Source organism: Anabas testudineus, chromosome 21, assembly GCF_900324465.2.
Source record: "Anabas testudineus chromosome 21, fAnaTes1.2, whole genome shotgun sequence".
Classification (NCBI taxonomy): domain Eukaryota; kingdom Metazoa; phylum Chordata; class Actinopteri; order Anabantiformes; family Anabantidae; genus Anabas; species Anabas testudineus.
The window spans coordinates 13,389,594-13,411,298 of NC_046629.1; the positions used below are offsets into that span (position 1 = coordinate 13,389,594).

At 39.1% G+C, this 21,705-nt stretch overlaps 1 protein-coding gene across 4 annotated transcripts in view; it reads left to right on the forward strand.

The window, feature by feature from the left end:
• Nucleotides 1-255: 255 nt before the first annotated feature.
• LOC113173035 (potassium voltage-gated channel subfamily H member 7) overlaps nucleotides 256-21,705 on the forward strand; it is a 30,042-nt gene continuing 8,592 nt past the window's right edge. For 2 of the 4 annotated variants that reach the window (XM_026376289.1, XM_026376291.1), the window contains exons 1-10: nucleotides 256-331; nucleotides 740-970; nucleotides 9,548-9,703; nucleotides 13,750-14,190; nucleotides 15,539-15,750; nucleotides 17,141-17,566; nucleotides 19,223-19,622; nucleotides 19,739-19,938; nucleotides 20,105-20,107; nucleotides 20,697-20,949. In XM_026376289.1, coding sequence (XP_026232074.1) covers nucleotides 256-331; nucleotides 740-970; nucleotides 9,548-9,703; nucleotides 13,750-14,190; nucleotides 15,539-15,750; nucleotides 17,141-17,566; nucleotides 19,223-19,622; nucleotides 19,739-19,938; nucleotides 20,105-20,107; nucleotides 20,697-20,949 — 2,398 coding nt within the window. The remainder of the gene's footprint in view (nucleotides 332-739; nucleotides 971-9,547; nucleotides 9,704-13,749; nucleotides 14,191-15,538; nucleotides 15,751-17,140; nucleotides 17,567-19,222; nucleotides 19,623-19,738; nucleotides 19,939-20,104; nucleotides 20,108-20,696; nucleotides 20,950-21,705) is intronic. The other 2 variants (XM_026376290.1, XM_026376292.1) reach the window with 1 other exon arrangement.

Sequence of the window (21,705 nt, forward strand, 5' to 3'; positions counted from 1 at the left end):
ATCCATCCGCAACGCGACATGCTTTGCGAACTGAATCTAACTCAGGCAATCCTCCCCGAATCCGCGCGTTTCGGCGAGGAGGCGTTTACGTGCTCAGTCATACAAACGGGCTGAAGAAGTCCACGGCGAAGTGGGAAGGTCAGGAGTGCCCGCGTCGAGCATGAGCTCTGGTAGAGGAAACATCACAAAGAGCCAACATCCGTAACTTCGGGATTTACTTGTAAAGGCGCTCCCCACTGGAAATCGTGCGCAAACATGCCGGTTAGAAGAGGTCACGTTGCGCCACAAAACACTTTCCTTGGGATAATTATTCGGAAATTCGAGGGTCAGAGTAAGTATGTTCCTGACGCACAGTATCATCCTAATTTTGGACCACAACAAAGAAAATGCGTTTTGCAGATGAACACCGACACTAAATGAATAAGGAGATGTTGGTTTATCACTTGCTAAACGATTTTAAAATGACTTTATTTAACAATAAGATAAGCAGAAGGGAGGGGGGGGGGGGGTGAGTTTTTGGATGTGAGGTTTAAAAAAAATCACTAATAGGCTGTTTTGTTTGTTTGTCTTGTTTTTTCTATAATACACAGAGAATCCCTAAGAGGTGACAGTGAACTTATTGTCCTTGTTGTGGCTGGTTGATTTTACCCTGTGTGCGCACTGACGCTGTGGTGTAGCCTCAGAGGTCAGATGTACCACAGCAGAAAGTACACAGTGTATACTTTTTCCTCTCATGCAGATCGCAAATTCGTGATAGCCAACGCCAGAGTGGAGAACTGTGCAATCATATACTGCAACGATGGCTTCTGTGAGATGACAGGCTTCTCGAGACCGGACATCATGCAGAAGCCGTGCACCTGTGACTTCTTGCATGGCGACCTAACTGACAAAGAGGCCATCAAACAGGTGTCCCAGGCTGTGCTAGGCTCCGAGGAGCGCAAGATTGAGATCACCTACTACCGTAAGGATGGTAAGTCAGTGACACGGCACAGCGGGGTGGCTGTCACAGCATGCCCGTAAACCGAGAGGCTTCTGAAAGGGCACTCACTGCAGCTCTTCATTATGTCCGTTTCATGCTGTGGCCTCTTGTTCTGCAGCCGGGATCAGTTAGAAGACGTACACCCTCATAGAGAGAAAGAAAAACTTAAGTGGCAACTAGCAAACACACAATATTAGAAATACAGATTATTTTAAATATGCCATATCAATCATGTTTCATATTTAGCTGTATGATATGTCATGAAAATGGCACCAGTGTACATATAGAGGTGGTTTTACTGTTGGTGTGTCAACACTGAAGAGCTCCATCAGCGAACATTGTGAAACACAGAGGTGAAAAATAGAAGACACATCTGTTTGGCACCTGCCTTCATTCACAGCACCATGTGTCTGGTGACACACACACACATATATACACACACACACACACACACACACACACACACAAAACAAAAAAAAAAACTGTGTGATGCTCTTCTTAGTTTTGGATTTATTACAGAAATAGAAATGAAAGAGAAGGTGCAAGATCAGGCGAAAACATGATGCACAGATCTTGTGCTTTGAGGGACAAAGTGTGAGTGAGACACAGCGGTTGACACAGAGCTCGTCTACTGTCTTGAAAAATGTATCATAGTTTCAGACTTTTGCATAAACAAATCCACTTGGCCCCCTTTAGATAAAATACAGGGTGGAGATTCATGGTGTGCGCTGTGGTTTACAACAAAAGTGCACTGGAGTTTTAGTAGCGAGTAGATCAATCCACTAATCCGTAAAATTCTGGTGCATGTGATAGGATACGGCTTTTCCAGCTTTGCATTGAAACGCTCTTCATGCAATGCTAGACTGGATGTTAGTCATTCATTTTAAACAGTCCTACTCCTGGTATGAATGGTGTACTGCAGTGGCAGCAATCCTGAGTCAGAGAGAATTAATACGACGTTACTCCTCAGTGGCATAAATCCCCAGATTGACCACCTCCTGCCATGCACTCACATGAGCTTTTTGTGGTCACCATGACATAGCTGTGTAGAGTCTTTTCAACCAGCTGTGCAGAGTCAGTTGTAGAGCAGCACGACAACGGCCTGCCTTTTAACGTCGCAGCTCTGTTACGTGTTTGCACCAAGACATTTTTTATCTTGGATATTATTGCTTTAAGTTCATATTTGTTCCTCTGAGATAATGTCTTAAGCTTATAAAAACAGCGGTATATGAGGTGTTTAAGCTAGACGAAAAATGAATGTGGCACATTTTTGTTAAATCATAAGAAGAAGCCATTTAATTTTTAATTGTGAGTTTGATTAGATTCCAGACCATGGATACATGTTTAATCTACCATCAGCAGTCATCAGCCTAGACTTTTTTTTTTTTTTTCTTTTGCGCTAATCATGATGAAGCCAAGAGCCAGCTGCTACACTGCTAAAATAGATTGTTTCAGAAACCTGGAAGACAATTACTCAAAACACTCTAGGGTCTTTGCGTGAGCCCACAAACAGCTTGGTGTTAGACAAGCAGGATTTTAACACAACTCAATATAGTTTCCCGTCCTCGCATCTTACACATATGTGCTTTACTCCACCTAAACATCATTTGCCTGCGCAGCAGATGAGAGCTGCAGAACACTTCTGACATAATCGTCATTCTCTGTCTTTGCAATCCTCCCTGGTGTGCATCAGAGCTTCAAGACACAACTCTTAATACTCCTCAGAGGAATTCATATTGAGCGAGTGTGTTCATGAATAAAGATGTCAGGGCTGACAGTGCAGTGACTGGGAATGAGCAGCTTACCGAGTAAATGCATTAAACTGCTACGGATGACACAATCCACACATTCCCACTACTGTGCGTTCCTGAAAGTGATGGCCCCATTGATTCAAGCCGCCGTACAAATGAAAGCAGAAAGTGGATGTATTCAACGCGTCCTCTCCTAACTGTATTTCAAGATATCTGTCCTCATGCAAATCGGTTAATCCACAAAGCCCTCCATTTTACATTCACCTACTGTACGTCAGGAATCACATTGGTATGTTAAAAACATCATAAAATAACCCAGCAGTGGCTCAGATTGGTTGGCAGTATTTCCTTTGTGTCTGTTTTTCGCACAGATGCAGTCACTTTAAATATTGTGGATATGCTTTGTATGACTACTGTATGTTTTTTATCTATAACAATGTGACATAGTGTTGTTTTCCTCTCCTACCAATAACTAGAGTGGGAATATTTTTGAGTAAGGTTAGGATTTGAGGAAGCTTCGGGACATCAGGGGCAACAAAGCTTTGGCTCTTTTCACCGAAAAGGCAAAAGTTAAGCTGCTTATGCATATGCTTAGAAATTAAAAGTAGTGGAACAATGGGTACCATAGGACCACTGCAAAGGCACAAGAACATGTTATCATCGTCATTTTTGTGCTCCTTTCTTTGTGAACGGTCAAAAAAAGGGTTGTGGGAAAAGATACCATATGTGCATTCGTCCTCTAGCGATAATACAAAATCAACTAGATAAGTGCTTTCCCTCAATGGCTTTGTAAAGCTATCCTATTCCACAGGGTGTAATAATACTTTGTACCTGAATAGGTTTAAACAAAAGGAAGCTGACACCGTGCAGCGTGCGGAGAAGTTAAAAGGATAATGGCTACATAACAGTGGCAGCTTAACTAACCATGCTGAATGATCTGGACATGTGGGATGCATGGGTGTAGGGTTTCATACAGTAGATGACTCCCCACTGAGGGGACTGAAGGGCTGTGTACTGCTGCTGAGAGTTTAGCGGCAGGGTTTAGTGGGACACAAAGTGCCTACAGTGCATAAGGTGTGCTGCAGACACTTGGATGACCACGCTCCAAAAAGCACATCTATTTTTCATCACACTCGACCCTCCTCGGAGTCTCGCAGTATGAGGTGAAAAACATACAGCACTTTCCTCATCAGGGCCTCATCTGTTAGCATCACAGAGGCTCATTTTATCTTTGCACTAACTAACTACTAGGAAACGTGGTTAACGTGGGGCCGTACATTATTGCAAAATGTGCAAATCTATTTAGATAATAGATGGTTCGATACCACCAATTTAACTGGTAGTGAGGAGGAGCAGATGGAGCTTTGAACAGTACAACATTGCTATTTTCATCTCATCAGACACTTGTACTGGAGGTGGTACTCTAATATTCCTCTCCATACCATCTGTGTTTCTCTTAATCATGACCTACAGTATATGCTATCTTAAATTATAAATAAATAAACATGTGTGCTAAATGAAACACAATAACGGATCATGGAGCAAAATATCATGAATTGATAACCATAAACACGAGCTAGAGCTGCTAGTTATCCCTGATGGCTCCAGAGACACTGATTGAAGATGAATTTAGGGCAGGCTGTGTAGCTTACAGCAGTCTTTACTCAGGCAAGATATTGCCACAAGACCCAAGGACTCTAAACAAAGGGCTAGCTTGCATGGCCTCTCCCTACATGCCCTAGTCCCAATTGGCTATGCCCCAGTAACGTTGTGTATTGGCTTAAGCAGAATAGCCCTAAACGAGAAACATGTCAGATTTCATTATACAAGACTTATTACCAGGCTGCAGTCTGCAGCTGTACTGTTTAAAAGCTGCGGTTGTGGATAGTGCAGTGGTAGAAAAATACAAAAACAAAGATCAGTGCTCAACAATATTACTCGTGTTTTGCCCTAAAGCAGATCAGCTTATGCAGATTAATAGGAAGCCTCAATACATCTAAATCTAAAACTGAGGTTCAAATAAGAAGAAGCTTCTCTTTTTGAAATAAGATTAAACAATATATAGTACTTGTTCTAGTGTAATAATATAAACACTATTTATGTTTTAAGACACCAAAACTCTGTTTGACTTGGAAGTCATCAATGTAACAGTGTCCAAAGGAGCACTTGATTAAGTATCAATGTATTAATAATTAATGATGGAAATAGAGTCTACAGTAATGAAATTTCCATCATGAAAAGGAAACTATCCTTAATACACTGTCTATTCATTCAAGCAGGTGTAAATAACATTTCTTGGCTCACAGGGAAACATACACTCTATGTAAAGGTCAGGGAATTAATAGACAGCTACTCTCTCACTGGTCCAAACTGCTCCCCTGTCAACGATGTTAACTGTGTCCAGCAGCTACACCCATCTTTAGACAGCATTACGTTGAGCTGAGTTGAGTATTGGTGAAGAATGTATAAATAGCAGTATTTAGTATAACATTTACTCTACTGTACACTATAGCCTGTCGGTTGATATGAAGGAAAGGTCAGTTTTTAATCTTGTCAACTGTAAAGATAGAAGAGGGGAGATAAGTCACTGTGTTCTACATGACTAGCAGCTTTTCTCTATTTGCTTGTATTTTTCAAATCTATGTCTGCACTATGTAGGCACTGTATATTTGTCCCATTGGTGAGTGTGTTTCTTAATTTACTTCCATTTGGCATAGTGTAAGAGCAAAGCTAACCCGTTTCCTATTTGCCAGAAACAAACTTGGTATGAAAGTGTTGCTATAATAATTATAATAATAAAATATTTATTTCTATCTCTTCTGTATAGTCATATTAAAAGTAGAAGTTTGATTCTTTTTTTTCTCCTTAGTATACGAACCTCTAAAATCTACTAATACAAATCAGTGACTCTTTTTCTGCAGATAATCTAGTTCACAGTTTACATCTATAAGCACTGGAGGTTGTTAAACAATCAACAAGCAAATCCTCCCGTGTCCATGCCGCTTTCGTGTCCAGTTTTACATACCTGCAGAAAATATGTGTAGTATGTGACGTGTAATACACTGCATGCTGTTGTTCTGACACCTGCTGATCATAGCCACCATTAAAATGTTCCTATACCGACTTATGTTACTGTTTTGGCTGATAACTATAGTCACGCACTTTAAAACTCAACCAGGCTGTGGGCTGTTTGTATTGGAAGTATGACTTGCAGAATGACTTGTCTGATGACACGGATCCTGTCAGATGCGTTGCTGCAGTTGCATATGTAATGCAAACTGACACAGAGATAACCAATCATCTGTCCACATATCCATTTGCTGTCAACCGACTGCATTCTCAATTGTGGAAAGATGATTAGGTGTGGTTAAATTGCACTAGTTAAGCAAACAACAGTGTTGTTGGGGGTGGTATTATCAAAGCCTAGAAAATTCTTCATAATGACAGACAACCTATGACTAAATCACTGACTCATATAGAGAGGATAGGGAATCCAAACAGATCCTTAAATAAAGTCTAGAACTGCCAGGAAGTTGCAGAAATTAGTTTATAATACACTGGCAAAGAAAACAGAAAAACAACACAGCTAATGATGTTAAAAGAGTTTTGTTCCCTATTGTAGGTTTACTATAGATATGCAATGAACAAAGTTTTTATTGTTACATAAAACTTCTTATATAACAAAAATATCTGAATATAAGATGTTTTTAAGTAGCATTTTCTGGGGGTAAATGTACAGTGTCCCTGAAGAGCCTCTCTACTGTGCACCAAATGTAGTTAACATTTTTGATACAACAACTTGTAAATAGGTCAAATTGCAAATCCAATATTATCTTCTAGCAAAAGAAAAATGAAAAAGGCCATAGCTTCTCATAAAACTGTCTGACAGTTCATCATTACACCTCAGCTGCAAAGTCTTCTCCGCCAAGGCAATTTGTTGCTCAACAGGGGGTAGCATCACAGATCCAGAAAATGGGATCTTTCCATCTGAATTCAGTTTTCATTCACATATGTTCTATTGTGAGGTGCAGTTAAGCTATACCATTTTAGAAAAAGTAAAATATCCATACAAGTGAATATCATCAGTTAAACCAGGTCTTATTTTTGACCATTTTTGACCAGGTTGAAAATAAGATGACTAACACAGTTGTTCCCGGTCAACAGCTGAGCCTGTCTTTGTTCAGGTCATGAGCAGCTCTGCTGATCACAGTTAACTGCTTCAGACTTCAGGTGGGGAAAAGAAAAGCATCCTTGTTTTAATCCAAAAAGTTCCCTTTGTTTACTAGTATAAAAGCACTCTTTAATTTTAATTTTTAATTTGACACACAAAATTAAACAATTTGATTACATTACTGTTACACAATGACAATTAAAGTGATTCGAACCTATCATATCAAATCTAGAAGTGGGCACCACGGTTGATTTAACATAGATATAGGGAGGCTTTCCTTTGATCCATTTTGGTAGAGGTGACATTCAGCAGGACACCAGATGAGAAGGGACCCCCACAGCTTAGCCATACAGCATGACCATTGTTTCCCCATCTGGTAAGGTAAACTCCAGCCCAGAAATATTTCTGCTGAATTTACTGTACCATCTTGTCTTTACAAAGAGCATAGTTGTGTGTAATGTACACTATACACAATATTCACTGTTTTACTTTTAGTCGTTTTCACATTTAGAGCTTATAACATCAATCTTTGGACAGCATAACATTTTAAATATTTTATATTGGCATTTAGTCTGTCAGTGTCAGCTGAGTGATATTACATCCTACTCAGCATGAGGATGGAAAGAAATATATAATTTGCAGAATAAATAGAGTGATTTTATATGTACTCTGAGTATGCAAGCATGTACAGTAGTAATGCTCTTTAGAAAAAAACACATTTTTAATTTATGTGCTCATTGCAGCATTCACTGAATTTAAGCAGTTTATAATTAATTCACAGGCTTAATGCTTTATACAGAAAAGTTTAGAAAACAAGCTAAATATAGATCAACTAGAGCAAGGACAACTTGTTTCCTAACATAAGGAGGAGAAATGCTGAAATCTTGTGTTTACAATTTTTCATTTTTAAACACACTCACTGGCCACTTTATTAAGTACACCTGCATAATCTAATTCCTAATCTGCATTGTACATTTTGGTTCCATGTTCCCAGTTGGAAGAATAAAGGTTAAAATGCCTTAGAACCAATATCTGCATCATTTTTGAGGTAAACTGAGGCTTTATCACCAACTATTTACAGTAGTGAATGACTCTTTCGGTCACTTTTCCTTCACTCTGAACAATGAACATAGTAAAACCAAAAAGGGTTCCTCTTAATAGGAAGGACAATGTAGAATTAGATGAATGATTTCTGGGAAAGGCAGGAAAGCGCTTTTAATGAAAAGGGGATTTTCTGTGGAGGGACTTGCAGTTCTCCTGCTCTCTAAGCACCACTCTCACCACCACTCTACTTTTTAAAGTAACATAACCAGACACCCGTGACACCAGACAAGATGGGTGGGTGTACTCCTCACCCACTGGTTTATTATTATCCACACATCCCACATAGACAAATGTTTCTTTTTTTCCCCACATCGAATCACATGATTCTGTTGAAACGTTGAATTTGCTGTATATTTTCGTGTTTTATGCTTCGCATTAAAACCACATTATCATATTGTCAGTGGTGACAATGCAGCATTACTTCTGGGAGTTTTGATGCAAAAATCCTTCCAAAAGAGCCCTGGCATGTTGCGGCAGACCAAGCTTGTTATATTTAGTCAGACAGCAAGTCTACTGCTAATGAATGCTGCTGGCAGGGTGTCTGTGAGCCCTGAGGAGATTACAGCGAACATTGGTAATATGTGTCCACTGTGAGCAGGAGAAACACAACAAGGCAGACAGAAAGACAGACAGACCTACATAGAGTGACAAGGGGACACTTTTAGTATTTAAAATTTTGGTTTTATAAGCTAGTGCTAAATATTAAATACCATTACTCCCATCAACTTCTCTTACAAGATTCAGTTAGAGTTTTAAAATATGTGTAACGTCGTTGATTACGTGCTGATAATTAGAGAAAGTTCAATGAAAACAGAAGAATTCTGTTAAGGTACATTTGTCCTATACAGTACATAGGATGGTCACTGTGATCCAGCTCATAGAGTTTTTTTTTTTTTTTTATTGGTGGGGCAGTTGTGCCTGCAGGCATCACTAGCTTTTGCTAACACAGCTATAACCAGTGCAGATGAGAAATGATGATACTCTGGGCTCAAGACTAACTTTAGTTCACAGGCTGTTTTCTGCTCCACTGCTTCACACGATGCTCAGTCCTAGAGATTATTCCTATGAGCACATCACAATCCTCTAAATTGACTGTAATCTGTCCTTCGCTTTTGATTTATTCTACTAAACCATGCTGTCTACACTATAGTGTGGCTCTCCATGTTCAGCCAGCTTAGTCAATTTTCATGCCATGTATTGCTCATTAGTACACACATGGTACATAGAGCATATGCACCAAACATGAACACACAAACTATATACATAAACGTTGTTCAGCCCCTGGGTTTATGTATTGTATTGTAGCTGTTTTATTTGGTCTCACATGATCTTTAAATTGGATCAACTTATTTTTTTTCCAACTTAATGTAAAACCAGATGGAGGTGTTGATATTTGTAATATATTTTAAACAATGACCTCTACAGTGACTGATTGTAATACCCGTATTTGTACTTGATGATAAAGACAAATTGAAGGTGTGTTATGGAGAAGCATAATGTGTGATTCAGCTTTTTGCCATTGACACTTTCTTTCTCTTTCAGGGTCTGACTTTCAGTGTTACACGCACATAATCCCAGTGAAGAATGAGGAGGGTGTGGTGATGATGTTTATCTTAAATTTTGATTATGTCCTGGATGAGGGAAGTGATAACTCCACGGAGAAAATAAGCCCCACATCGCCCACAAAGTCAGATCAAAGTGAGTATTTGGTTGAACAAATATATTCCAAAATATTTTCTTCTTTGCCTTTACCTTAAAAGCATTGCTATTAATTTGTCATTTCATTTTAATTTAATATTTTTAATGTGTCTGATTAATTACTCTTTGATTGCAGTGCTATGAAATCATGACATTATGCTTTTTTTTTTGTTTTTTTTTTATTTCATAAGTAGATAACTATAGGTGACGTAATCCATTAAAATACACTCGTTCATCTCTTAGACACCGATTAAACATTGACATTTCCATTCACTTTCCTGCAGTGCTATAACTTCCAAACAAATTACCGTCCTCAGTGTTATTACTTTTAGAAACTACAGTATTTAAGTTACCAGTGCTGTATAATACAGTGTATGTGAGCGTCAATACAATACAGTGTGTGCCTGCAGGGAGCAAATGTCTGCTTATGTAATCTTATCTTGTTGAGGATGTTTAATTATTTATATCGGTTTTATGTCTTTTGGGAGAGCAGCATATACCACACGCCTTGTTTTTTTATTTGGATGTGTGTCAGGAGGTATAAATGTCAATGAGACTTTCCTACTCCAATGTGATTGGAGACACTCAGCATCTCTGACCGGAGCTCAACTATCCACTTCACTCAGCATGAATTGCTCCAAGGCACTTACATTTGGCTTCTGCTGTACTGTGTGTATGTGTGTATTTAAGTGTGTGCATCTGCATATGTGCATGCAAGTTCCTGTGTCTGTTGCTAGCATTTCTAATCACTCTTGATTATTTGTGACTGTGCTTTGGCAAGGGGATTTGTGGGTAGATGAGCAGAATAAACATATGATGTGACGGTGGATTAGAAAAAGTCTTGACTACATGCACACATCACACTTTAAGTACGACCTTAACATTGACTTTGAGCAGTCGTTACTTTAGATAACAGATGGGCAATGAAGGCAATTAAATGCTATACTTGGTTTGTATACTAGGCACTGATAGTATGGACAGCATGTGCTGATTTCAGATTGACCACACATTCAGTGTTTCTTCAAATGCACAAGAAAAGTACATATATTTTAAAAGCATCTATACCATAAGGAGATACCAAAAGTTGGCACTGGCAATGTACAGTAATTCCTGTCAGGCTATCAGGACATGTAATGACTGAAATGTCACAATAACCGAGACCGAACATTAAAAAGCACACTGTCTCCTAAAAATGACATTCCCATGCAAATAAACTGCAACCACTGTTATGTTTTTAGCAACCGTACTTATCATGATATGGTGAAACATATGTTTTTGAATAAGTGAAGTGCTGCATTCATTAACAGAATGTGAGCACAAAGGAGGTGGTTGGGGTTGATGACAGGTGTATGCTGTTCAGGGCAGAGTAGGGTTAGAGCAAGATTGTGTTTTGGTTGGCAACATTGCGTTTGAATAGACTGTTCGATATTTGTCTATTACCCTAGAGTGTCTGACCTTAAACCAGTGCTGTGATGCCTGAACCAGATCATAAAACACTAATAATGTCAATAAATATTATATATTATATTATAAAATATTAAATATCACATATTTGAACATTAAACTGCAACATTTGATATTTTCATGGAAGATAAAACAGATCTGATATTTTGGCAGACAGAAATACATTGCCTGAGTACATAAAAATGTATTTTTATTATATCATTAAAATGTAAAAATGTACTTCTGCTGTGTAGGATGGTAATGTTAGTCAGCGACTTACCCTAAAATGGTTGTTGGTACACATGAACACAAATTCTGCTAAAGTTTAGCACAATTAAGTTGCAGAGTATTTGTAGAAATCTGACACAGAGTTTCCTGCTACTTTGCCAAATGACGTCTTCAGTACAGGAGGTGCAGTTCTACTCTGAGCTCTTTTAGATGTTCGCCATGTCGTGTCTGTGAAAGAAGCTGATGTGTCTGCTTATATCTGCATGTATGTGTCTTTTCACTTGTGGGGATGGTAACATCTTTATTCACACTTATAAGTCATGTGAGAGCCATTAAGATCAAATGCAGCATGACCTGTTAAGATCACATGACAGTTACAGTTATGTGTGATTCAACAGCATCCAATGAATTAATATGTGAATTACTTTCCAAACCACCTTAGAAGAAATGTCAAGACAGCACTGTAAGCTGCTAATAAGCTTTGTCATAAATCACTGTAAACTGGTGATGAGATTAGATATTTTGATCTATACAGAAGGGTTTAATCACTGGCACAGCAGTGATTTACTCATTTAGCCAGAACAAAAAGACCAGTGATTTTAATGCTGTGGTGGACAGGTGTAAGTAGGTGGAAGAATTTTGTGCTTGTCGTGATTGACAGTTGTCAGGACACACAGTGCACTGCATTTTGCTGTGTGGGTCTGCAGCTGCACAGACCAGTCGGAGACCCAATGCTGAACCATCATCCAAAACAGCATTAAGACCACTAAATTAAATTAAATGAATTAAATTCACACACAGATTCAATCTACATTGTACAAGAAGGATCTCAGTTATTGTTCAATTTCAGTTCAACTTAAGTTGGCATCATGAGACTTGAAATCAATCTTCTCTGCTCTGCTACACTCTACTGCATGTCAGGTAGATGTCAATATGAAATTACAATAAATGAGAATGTTACGCTGCTGGCAGAGATACACTGCCTGTCCAAAAAAAGACACCATATTGATTTATCTAAGCAAATAGGTAAGAGCCTTCCACTGGATAATTACTGCATGAATCATTATTTCTTAGCAGGCAACAATTTATTTAACCCTAACTGATGCAGTGAGGAGCTTCTCATTTCTTAAACAACCATGGCAAAAGACATATCCTGCCCAGAAGGGTCAAATTATTGGCATGAATCAAGCAAAGAAAACATCTAAGGAGATTGATAAAAACTACTGAAACTGGGTTAAGAACTGTTCAATGGAAGAAGCTCATGTGGTCTAATGAGTCCAGATTTACCCTGTTACAGAGTGATGGGTGCATCAGGGTAAGAAGAGAGGCGGGGGAAGTGATGTACCCGTCATGCCTAGTGTCTACTGCACAAGCCTGTGGGGGCAGTGCTATGATCTGGGGCTGATGCAGTTGGTCAGGTCTAGGTTCAGCATAGTTATGTGTCTAAAGAATGAGGTCAGCTGACTTCCTGAATATACTGAATGACCAGGCTTATTTCGGGCAGTGTATTTGACCACACTACTCTACATTAGAGACGTTTTGTTTTTAGCAAAAAAAAATATTGTAAAAAGGTACATGATGAGCTAGACTTTTACATGTGTTACATTTACATACCGTATGTTGCATACTGTAGGTATGACCAAGGGCATTCTCAGTACAAATGACACTGTCAACCTACAGAGAGGCATGGGGACAGGAGGTTTGTCCATATCTCCTGCCAACCCAGGATGTCATTATGGTTCCTCTCCAGGAAACTTGTTGACTCTTGTTGGCTTTATTGTAAGCTGCTGTGTAGCCCTCAGCACAGGGAATGGAAACAGATGGCAGTGACTTTATGTTAGGGGGGTGCTGCTCACAAGTGAGGCAGGTTTCACATTCACCCTATTGAGCTAAAACATTCACTGGGGCCCAAGTGGGGCCTATTCTGAAGATGTGGCCTTGTACAAACATTAGCTTCCTGTCACAAATCGATAAGGCTTGACAAATTAATTAATTTGGCACTGAAAACTAGTGTGTTTTCTCTTTATTCACTCTTAATTTGAAAGTTCTGTGTACAACAAATTAGTGTATTTAATAGACACTAGAGAATGCTCAGAATAAATGCACAGAAAATGCTGTAACCACATATTTTGTTAATTAAAGGTGTGAAGCCTCAGCCACAGATTTTCTTACAGATATTACAGAGACTCTATGAAACTGGGGACAAACATAGTATGGAAATTGAGTATAGGTTTCCACTGGTTGGTCTGCGTTTGCAGAATGCACTTGTGATATAAGTAGTTTCTTTTCACCAACTGACAAGTCAATTTAATTTTAAGCTGGATGCAGTATGTTTATTTTTCAGTGTTGTGAGCTGAAAGCTTTCCGTTTTTCAGGGAGGAGTCGATTCTTCCGCTTCCGCCAGGCTGCTTTGAGCCTAATGAATACAAACAAGCAATCTCTTCCACAAGAGGACCCAGATGCTGTAATGGTCGATTCCCCCAAAGAGATTGAGGACTCAGTGGCCTTGCAGAGCTTCCCCTCTCCCACCAAGAGTATTTGCAGTCCCACTGAGGCAAATGACACGCATGCCCTCATAGGCTCAAGCCACCATTCTTCCCAGGCTAGCGTCGGTCCTGAGCCAGTAGACCACTCATCCCCGAAACTCACATGGGAGAAGCTATACCAGACGGAACCACACCAGTCCTCTACCTCCCTGTCAAACACCTTCCCCAGAGGGAGCATCAACAGCATGAGGCGAGCCTCATCCGTCCATGAAATTGAAGGTTATAGCTCCAATTCCAAAAGCGTGTTCAGGGATCGGCATACAAGTGAAGGTATGGACTACAGTATGTAAATAAAGCATACAGCCCCATTCTGTGATTACTTTACACTCCTACAGTATGTTAGGCCGGCCGTAACATCTTGACTGAGCTTTCATGACATTGCAGATCAATGTTAACTCAATCATCATATGTCACTGGGTCAACAAGGCAATATACATCAATTTGTTTTGCAGAAGTGATGTTTACAAGATAATAATTTTATATGACTCAAATTACATCTGTTAATATACATGAGCTTATTGAAATGTTTGTCCTTTATTTTCTCTTTCTGTACACAAAATGCTGCTTTTAGACTACAGTAGCTATGTCAGAGGTAAAGCCATAGTTTCATCGCTCTGCACAGTTTTGGAGCATGACTTTTGAGTAATGCAATTAGCATAAATCCACTTTTGTTTGATAAGTTGAGTGGGCATAATCCAATTGATTAGGTGAAATTATTGCATACTTAAATCAACAGTAATTTTGTCACATCAGCAGTCTCTAAACACATGTACTGTAAGCCTCATATTTGTTTTCATAGTGTGTTCATCAAAGCATTGCTTTTAAATTAATCTGCATGAATGCATGTTTGTAATATGCGATGCAATTAGTTCTGCTAACTGGATAATCTTCCATGCTATGTTAGTCATTAAACACAAAGTACGTGGGAAAACCCTAAAGAATTGCTTAGGTGGCCATAAACCATAAGATAATGTCAGGTTAGAGAAACAGTTACAGTCTGCAGCAGCTCTCTTTTGCCATGCATGACATTTCTTCAAGTGACTGCTCCAGTGCATCATATGTTACATGTAATTTAATGCATGCCTACAACGTGAAAAGAAAAAACGAAGCACAGTAGGTCAGTCTTTGCTTTTACGAATATGCAAAATTGAAAATGTTATGTATCCAAATAAATCACTACTTCTTGTAGTGACTTGTAACTTGTTTAATCTACAGCTGTTTTAATACATTTCTTAACAGCATAGGCTAGATTAGCTTTAGTGTTGTTACCATTTGTACAAAAAAATATCCCTTTAGTTCCTTTGCTACTCACTGATGCCAGAATAGAACATGGAGATAAGGTTTTAAATAAGTGAAGCACTCTTTCACAGTATTTATTAAGTCTACGCTGGTGAAACGTAAAACTAATATTATTGTTTCATACCATTTTGCTGTATTTTGATTATTTTTTGCAAAAACAATACTCATAGTATACTGTGATTGTGGTTCAGAACTTTGGTACTGTCATCAAGATTGGACTTTAATGGCCTATCTTACAGAAAATAGTTCTGTTAACTGCTAAGATAAAACCACTTTACCAAGGTTACTACTGTGACTGCTACTCTGTTCTAAACCGCAGGCCCTTTTAATCATGTGAAGTCCAGCCTGCTCGGCTCTACATCTGATTCTAACATCAACAAGTACAGCACCATCAACAAGATCCCTCTGATTGCACTCACCTTCTCTGAGGCAACTGAGAAGAAGACTCACTCTCCGCCAACATCTGAGAAAACAATTATAGCACCAAAGGTCAAAGATAGAACTCACAATGTCACAGAGAAAGTCACACAGGTGAGTCAGAAAGTTCTGCTTTGCTTGTTGTAACAGTGTGAGATATTTGCATAGACGGTGAAAAGGTAAAATTCTCAGCCAACATCATGCAACATGAGGTTTAATGCCTAAAGTCTTGGTTGTGTGTCTCACATTTTCAATTTAGTGGTTGGGATGTTGGCTAAGGGATAATGTCCTTGTCGCTGCACTAATGACACCTAATTTAATCAGCGGGGGTGCCTCCAGGGAGGGTTGTGGGATAGCGTGATACACTGATACACACAGCACATGTTACACACTGCTTGTGGCATTCGTTGCTGGCAGGTTAAAAAAGCAGCTGGTGATCTCATGTGTCACGTGGGTAACACATGGCTGACTACTGACTGCCCCTGTCAGCAGTTGAGCAGTGATATCAAGGACGAGATAGAAGGGTCATTTAGAAATTCGTTTTTGCAAATTTGACATAATAATGAGGAATAACGTAACATGTCTACTCCTCAACATCAGCTAATTCTTTCAGAAAGTGAGGAAGAGGAAATTCAAGTAATCCTACATTGATCAAATTCCTATTTTTGCAAATCAGTTTCTCAAGGACATTGCAGAAGGTCCAAAGCTCGCTGCCATACGGCTGAAACAATGGCCATCTAGAGGCAGAATCTTTTATGTAGATGAAGGCAACAACCAAGAAAAATATTGCATTTTTACTCCTGTCAACATGACTTTTTCTTTTCTAAATGAAGATAGCCATCATTAATAAATGCTCCTCTATCCATGATTAACTATCAAATCTATAATTCATGTATTGAAGATAGCGAGATGTTCTGAAATGACGAGAAAGACCTGCAGACCTTATCCTCATTACTGTACTATTCTGTGCCACAAGACAGGCCTCTCTCTTTGTCTGCCACTGCTTATTAAGCAGAATACAAGGGATGGTTCAGCCTTCCAGGGCACACTGAATTATTTATCATACAGTCAGAGTTCATATGCGAGAAAGTGTTTGCTCAACAAAATACATGTATAAAATATGTACAAATATAGCTTTTCTCAACCTTATTATCCGTACAGTGAGGAGCTTACTGTTTTTTTTTTCTTGAAAATGCGGAATAACTCACTCATACTTCATGGTGCCAAGATGTGCAGATGTTTGTTTTTTTTGTTTTTCATACCAATGGCTGCTTTTACCTACGTTAGTACGTTAGGGTGTGACAGTCGCTGTCGAATCAGGTTCCTGAAGTCTGTGGACAAAACCGAAGCTGAAGTCTTTTTATCACAAAGAGAAAGGAAACCTGTTTACATTTGAACAGGTGAATGAAAATAAAGTTTTTATGTTTCAAGTGATCCGACTCAGCTAAGAGGTTGACCCCCAGGTTGCCCTTTCTGTTCTGACCCTCTCTTACCACTCCTCCAGGTCCTGTCACTCGGCGCCGATGTGCTGCCAGAGTACAAACTGCAAACGCCCCGCATGGACAAGTTCACCATCCTCCACTACAGCCCTTTTAAAGCTGTGTGGGACTGGCTGATCCTGCTGCTCGTCATTTACACGGCAATCCTCACTCCCTACTCTGCTGCTTTTCTTCTCAATGACCAAGAGGAGCAGAAGAGGCGTGAATGTGGATACTCCTGCAGTCCTCTCAATGTGGTGGATTTAATGGTGGACATTATGTTCATCATTGACATTCTCATAAACTTCAGGACAACTTACGTTAACCAGAATGAGGAGGTCGTCAGCCATCCAGCTAAGATAGCGATCCATTACTTTAAAGGCTGGTTCCTTATAGACATGGTGGCTGCAATCCCCTTCGACCTTCTTATTTTTGGCTCAGGATCAGATGAGGTATGTTCTCTCTAGTGCATATATTTCTTACTTGTTCTTTTTTCCTCACATGGAGCTTTTCTGCACATGCTGTTTACTAAGTCCAGAGTTGTACCCACGGGCCACTACTTAAAGCCTGAATCTTTCTGTCTCAGTTCTGAAAGGATTACTTTAAATTGCATGTTATTTTTCTCTTCTTTTTTTCTTCTCCTCTTTTTTTTTTTTGAATGGCCCTCATTCTAGAATCCATTTACACGGATTAATGGCTTACCAAATGGCAATCAATGATGCATTTATGTGAAGAGCAGGCCAACAGATCTGCGTGCACAGCTTACATGCAGATGTGAGATGGCCATTGGTAGGCTGGCTGCCAGGCCCGCTGGCTTGTTTGTTGGTAGGATATGTCCCCTCAGGCTCTGGATCTACTTCAGTGCTTTATCGTGCTTTGTACGCACTCCATTACACCAGAAAAGCCCCTGATTATAAAGCATAATCATCTTTTCCACTGCTACAGCATTGCTGCTACTGCTACTACTGCTGAGTCAGTGAGTGACAACAAATAAAAAGGAAATTTGTCTTTTCACAAAACAATGACAACAAAACAGTCTCGCACAATTTTGCACAATAAGTGGCAAGTAAAAACATTTGGAAAACTACTATTTTCCCTTTTTTGGACTATAAAAGAGACATATGCTAATACATTATTTCTATATATAGCTTTCCAGCTTGACATTTTCAGACAGTACAGCTCAACTGCCTTCTCATTCAGAAAATAAAAGCAACTGAGACAGTGGCAGATGGTTTTCACAAGGCTCATTTAATTCAGCAGCTTAATAAGACGGTTTTAACCTACAAGCAGTTGAGTAAACCTTTTGATTAGAGCAGAGAATATGTCTGAAATAGATGTTAATCAATGTCTGACTGCTTTCCAAACAAACCAGTCTTACCAGAACAATATTTTATAATTGTCAAAAAGACATTGAGTGCTTTGCCCCCTACTTGAACTCCTAACTGCCTAAATGATGTTACCATTAGAAAGGAACAGAGAGGGAGTGAGAGAAGGTGTGTAGCTATATTATGTAAGTACTCGCTCAGGTATATTTAATAGAAATTTTAATTTGTCATGATAGTGTAGTATGTGGAAGTTTAATTACGTTTTTAATACTTAATGTTTAGCTTTTCTTTTTTATTTTATTTATCAAGACAACACAAAGCGCTCTTTTCTATCAAACATATATATATGAGACACTGACAGGCATCCAGAGTTTCCATCTCATCTCATGTGCAAATCTGTGCACTGCAGGAAGACGCCAACTCATACAGTACATAATGAAAATAGAAAATTACACAAACAATCCTATTCAAATTTATGTTTAATATAGTGTGAACTCCTGTATATATTCAACAACTGAGCTTGAACTAGATGCTCTCCTACTCCGACAAAAGGAAACCAACGTTTAGGGGGTGAAATGTCACTATTTTCACATATCAGATATTGAAGACCTTAACAAATGTTTGGTTGAGGCTGACAGTGCTCTAACAACAGATTAAAAACATTTGTTGATATTCTAACAAATACATCTTTTTATGACAGATAATATAAACCACACTGTAAGATAATAATTTGTCTGACAAATCTACATTAAAACTGCTAATTACTGTCCATTTGTTGTTTAGACCACCACTCTCATTGGCCTTTTGAAGACTGCTAGGCTCCTGCGATTGGTGCGTGTAGCCAGGAAGCTGGATCGCTACTCTGAATATGGAGCTGCAGTGCTGATGTTGCTCATGTGCATCTTTGCCCTCATTGCTCACTGGCTAGCCTGTATATGGTACGCCATCGGCAACGTGGAGAAGCCCTACTTGGAGCACAAGATCGGCTGGCTAGACAATCTCGGTGTTTCCATAGGGAAGAGATACAACTACAGCGATCCTAGCTCGGGTCCATCTATCAAGGACAAGTATGTCACAGCACTTTACTTCACCTTCAGCAGTCTCACCAGCGTGGGCTTTGGAAATGTTTCCCCTAACACCAACTCAGAGAAGATCTTTTCCATCTGTGTCATGCTGATTGGCTGTGAGTATGTCACTGCCTTTTTTTTTACTGCATTTTCAAAGTATTTGCAGTGGTTGGAATGAAACACGTTTGTTCTAATACAACTCATCTTATTAATTCATCATTGTCTGTTTCAGCTCTCATGTACGCCAGTATTTTCGGGAATGTCTCTGCCATCATTCAGAGGTTGTACTCCGGCACAGCTCGCTATCACGCTCAAATGTTGCGCGTCAAAGAGTTCATCCGCTTTCACCAGATTCCCAACCCACTAAGGCAAAGGCTGGAGGAGTATTTCCAACACTCATGGACTTACACTAACGGAATTGATATGAACACGGTAAACATCAACAATCAGTCACCATAATGGTTGAATGTCAAGCTAAAATTAACCAAGCTTATTCAAAATGAATTCATAATCAGTTTGCAATAGTCTAAAGACAGCTTTCTTTCTCTTGTCTGCTTTTGGATTATATGGATTGACATCTCTTCATTGGTAAGAGCAGGAGGTACATTTCTTTTTTTCTATTTTGTGGCTAAATCAATGAATTCATAGGAACCCTCTGATCATTACCTGACATATGGTACAGTATCAAGTCTACCTATAGCCTAACCTATACAGTCTTCTCCACTTTCATCTTATGTTACCGTAGACATGATTTTTGTTTCAGCATCTGAGTAAAGAAATTGTGTGTTTGAATTTAATAATGTAATATTTAAAAGTCATGTCTATCCATAGGATTATATGATATCTGTTATAAAAGATGTGAGACAAAGTGTGACAGATGGGTCTTATTAAATGGTTACAGGTAAAAAAACAAAGTCTGTTTTTGTTCTTCATGTGATAATAATTATCAAACATTGCTCTTCCTGTTCTATGTTATTAAATTTAGATCAATTCACATTTAGTCCTTCTCTTATGATACAAATTAGACCGTAGCTGACAGTAACATGTTGTTCATCTGTTTGTTTGTAACACATTTGCTACTCAGTGTGTCTCTCGTTGTGGGTTGTGGAATTATTTACTAAATGATCATTTTGAGGATATCTAACCAAGATTTATTTGCCTTTTACTCACTGATGTTCTCTGCATCGCAGGTGTTAAAAGGTTTTCCTGAGTGCCTGCAGGCAGATATCTGTCTTCACCTCAACAGAAACCTTCTTCACAACTGCAAAGCCTTCGAAGGAGCCACCAAAGGCTGTTTAAGGGCATTGGCTATGCGCTTCCGATCCACACATGCCCCTCCTGGAGACACTCTGGTCCACAGCGGTGACGTACTCACTGCTCTCTACTTTCTGTCCCGTGGCTCTATTGAGATCCTCAAAGATGACATTGTAGTAGCCATTCTGGGTAATACAATACAATCATTGTTGCAACATCCGAAGGCTAAATATTCAGTTAGTGTTGCGAACATATCGCCAGAATTCTATGTTTATATCATTTGACTCAGTTTGATGTTTTACTAGGGTCTTTCATTAGTATCATGGTTACGGCAGCAGTATTATAAGCATAAGCTCAGGAAAACTTTCCCAGTGAACACAAACTATTTGAACACGATATTGCTAAGAAAGAGGCTCAGTATGACTCAGAGACTCGGAGTCGTTCTACACATGAATAATTTTTAAATCATTACAGCAGCTAAACCATATCATATTCACATAGTCTGACAAGAAAAGCAAGATGTGCCATTTCTGTCCTCCGGGCAATAGGGCTGTTTATATGGCAGGTTTGAGACTGACATTTCTATTAAGTGGCTCCATGTAAGATTGTTTGACAATTTCAAAGACCATAGTAAAATAGCTGCCACTTTTTTGACAGCACGGGGAAGTGAGTTAAAGCTGCAGAACATGGATTATGAAAAGGGCAGCAAACGACAGCTCTGACTTCAACAGATGCGAGCTTTAAGAGTGAAATATTTTGCCTTAGTAATACATTGATACTCAATACTTAATATTCTAACAACAATGAGTGTTCATCTTTTTCTTCATGGGTGAACCACAGCCATGTGCTGCCTGGATTAATCTTACCATTATTCATGAAGTGGATGCTCTCCAAGGCTGCACCTGACAGAATGAGGTTTTAGCTTAGCAAAAGCTCCTGCATCAG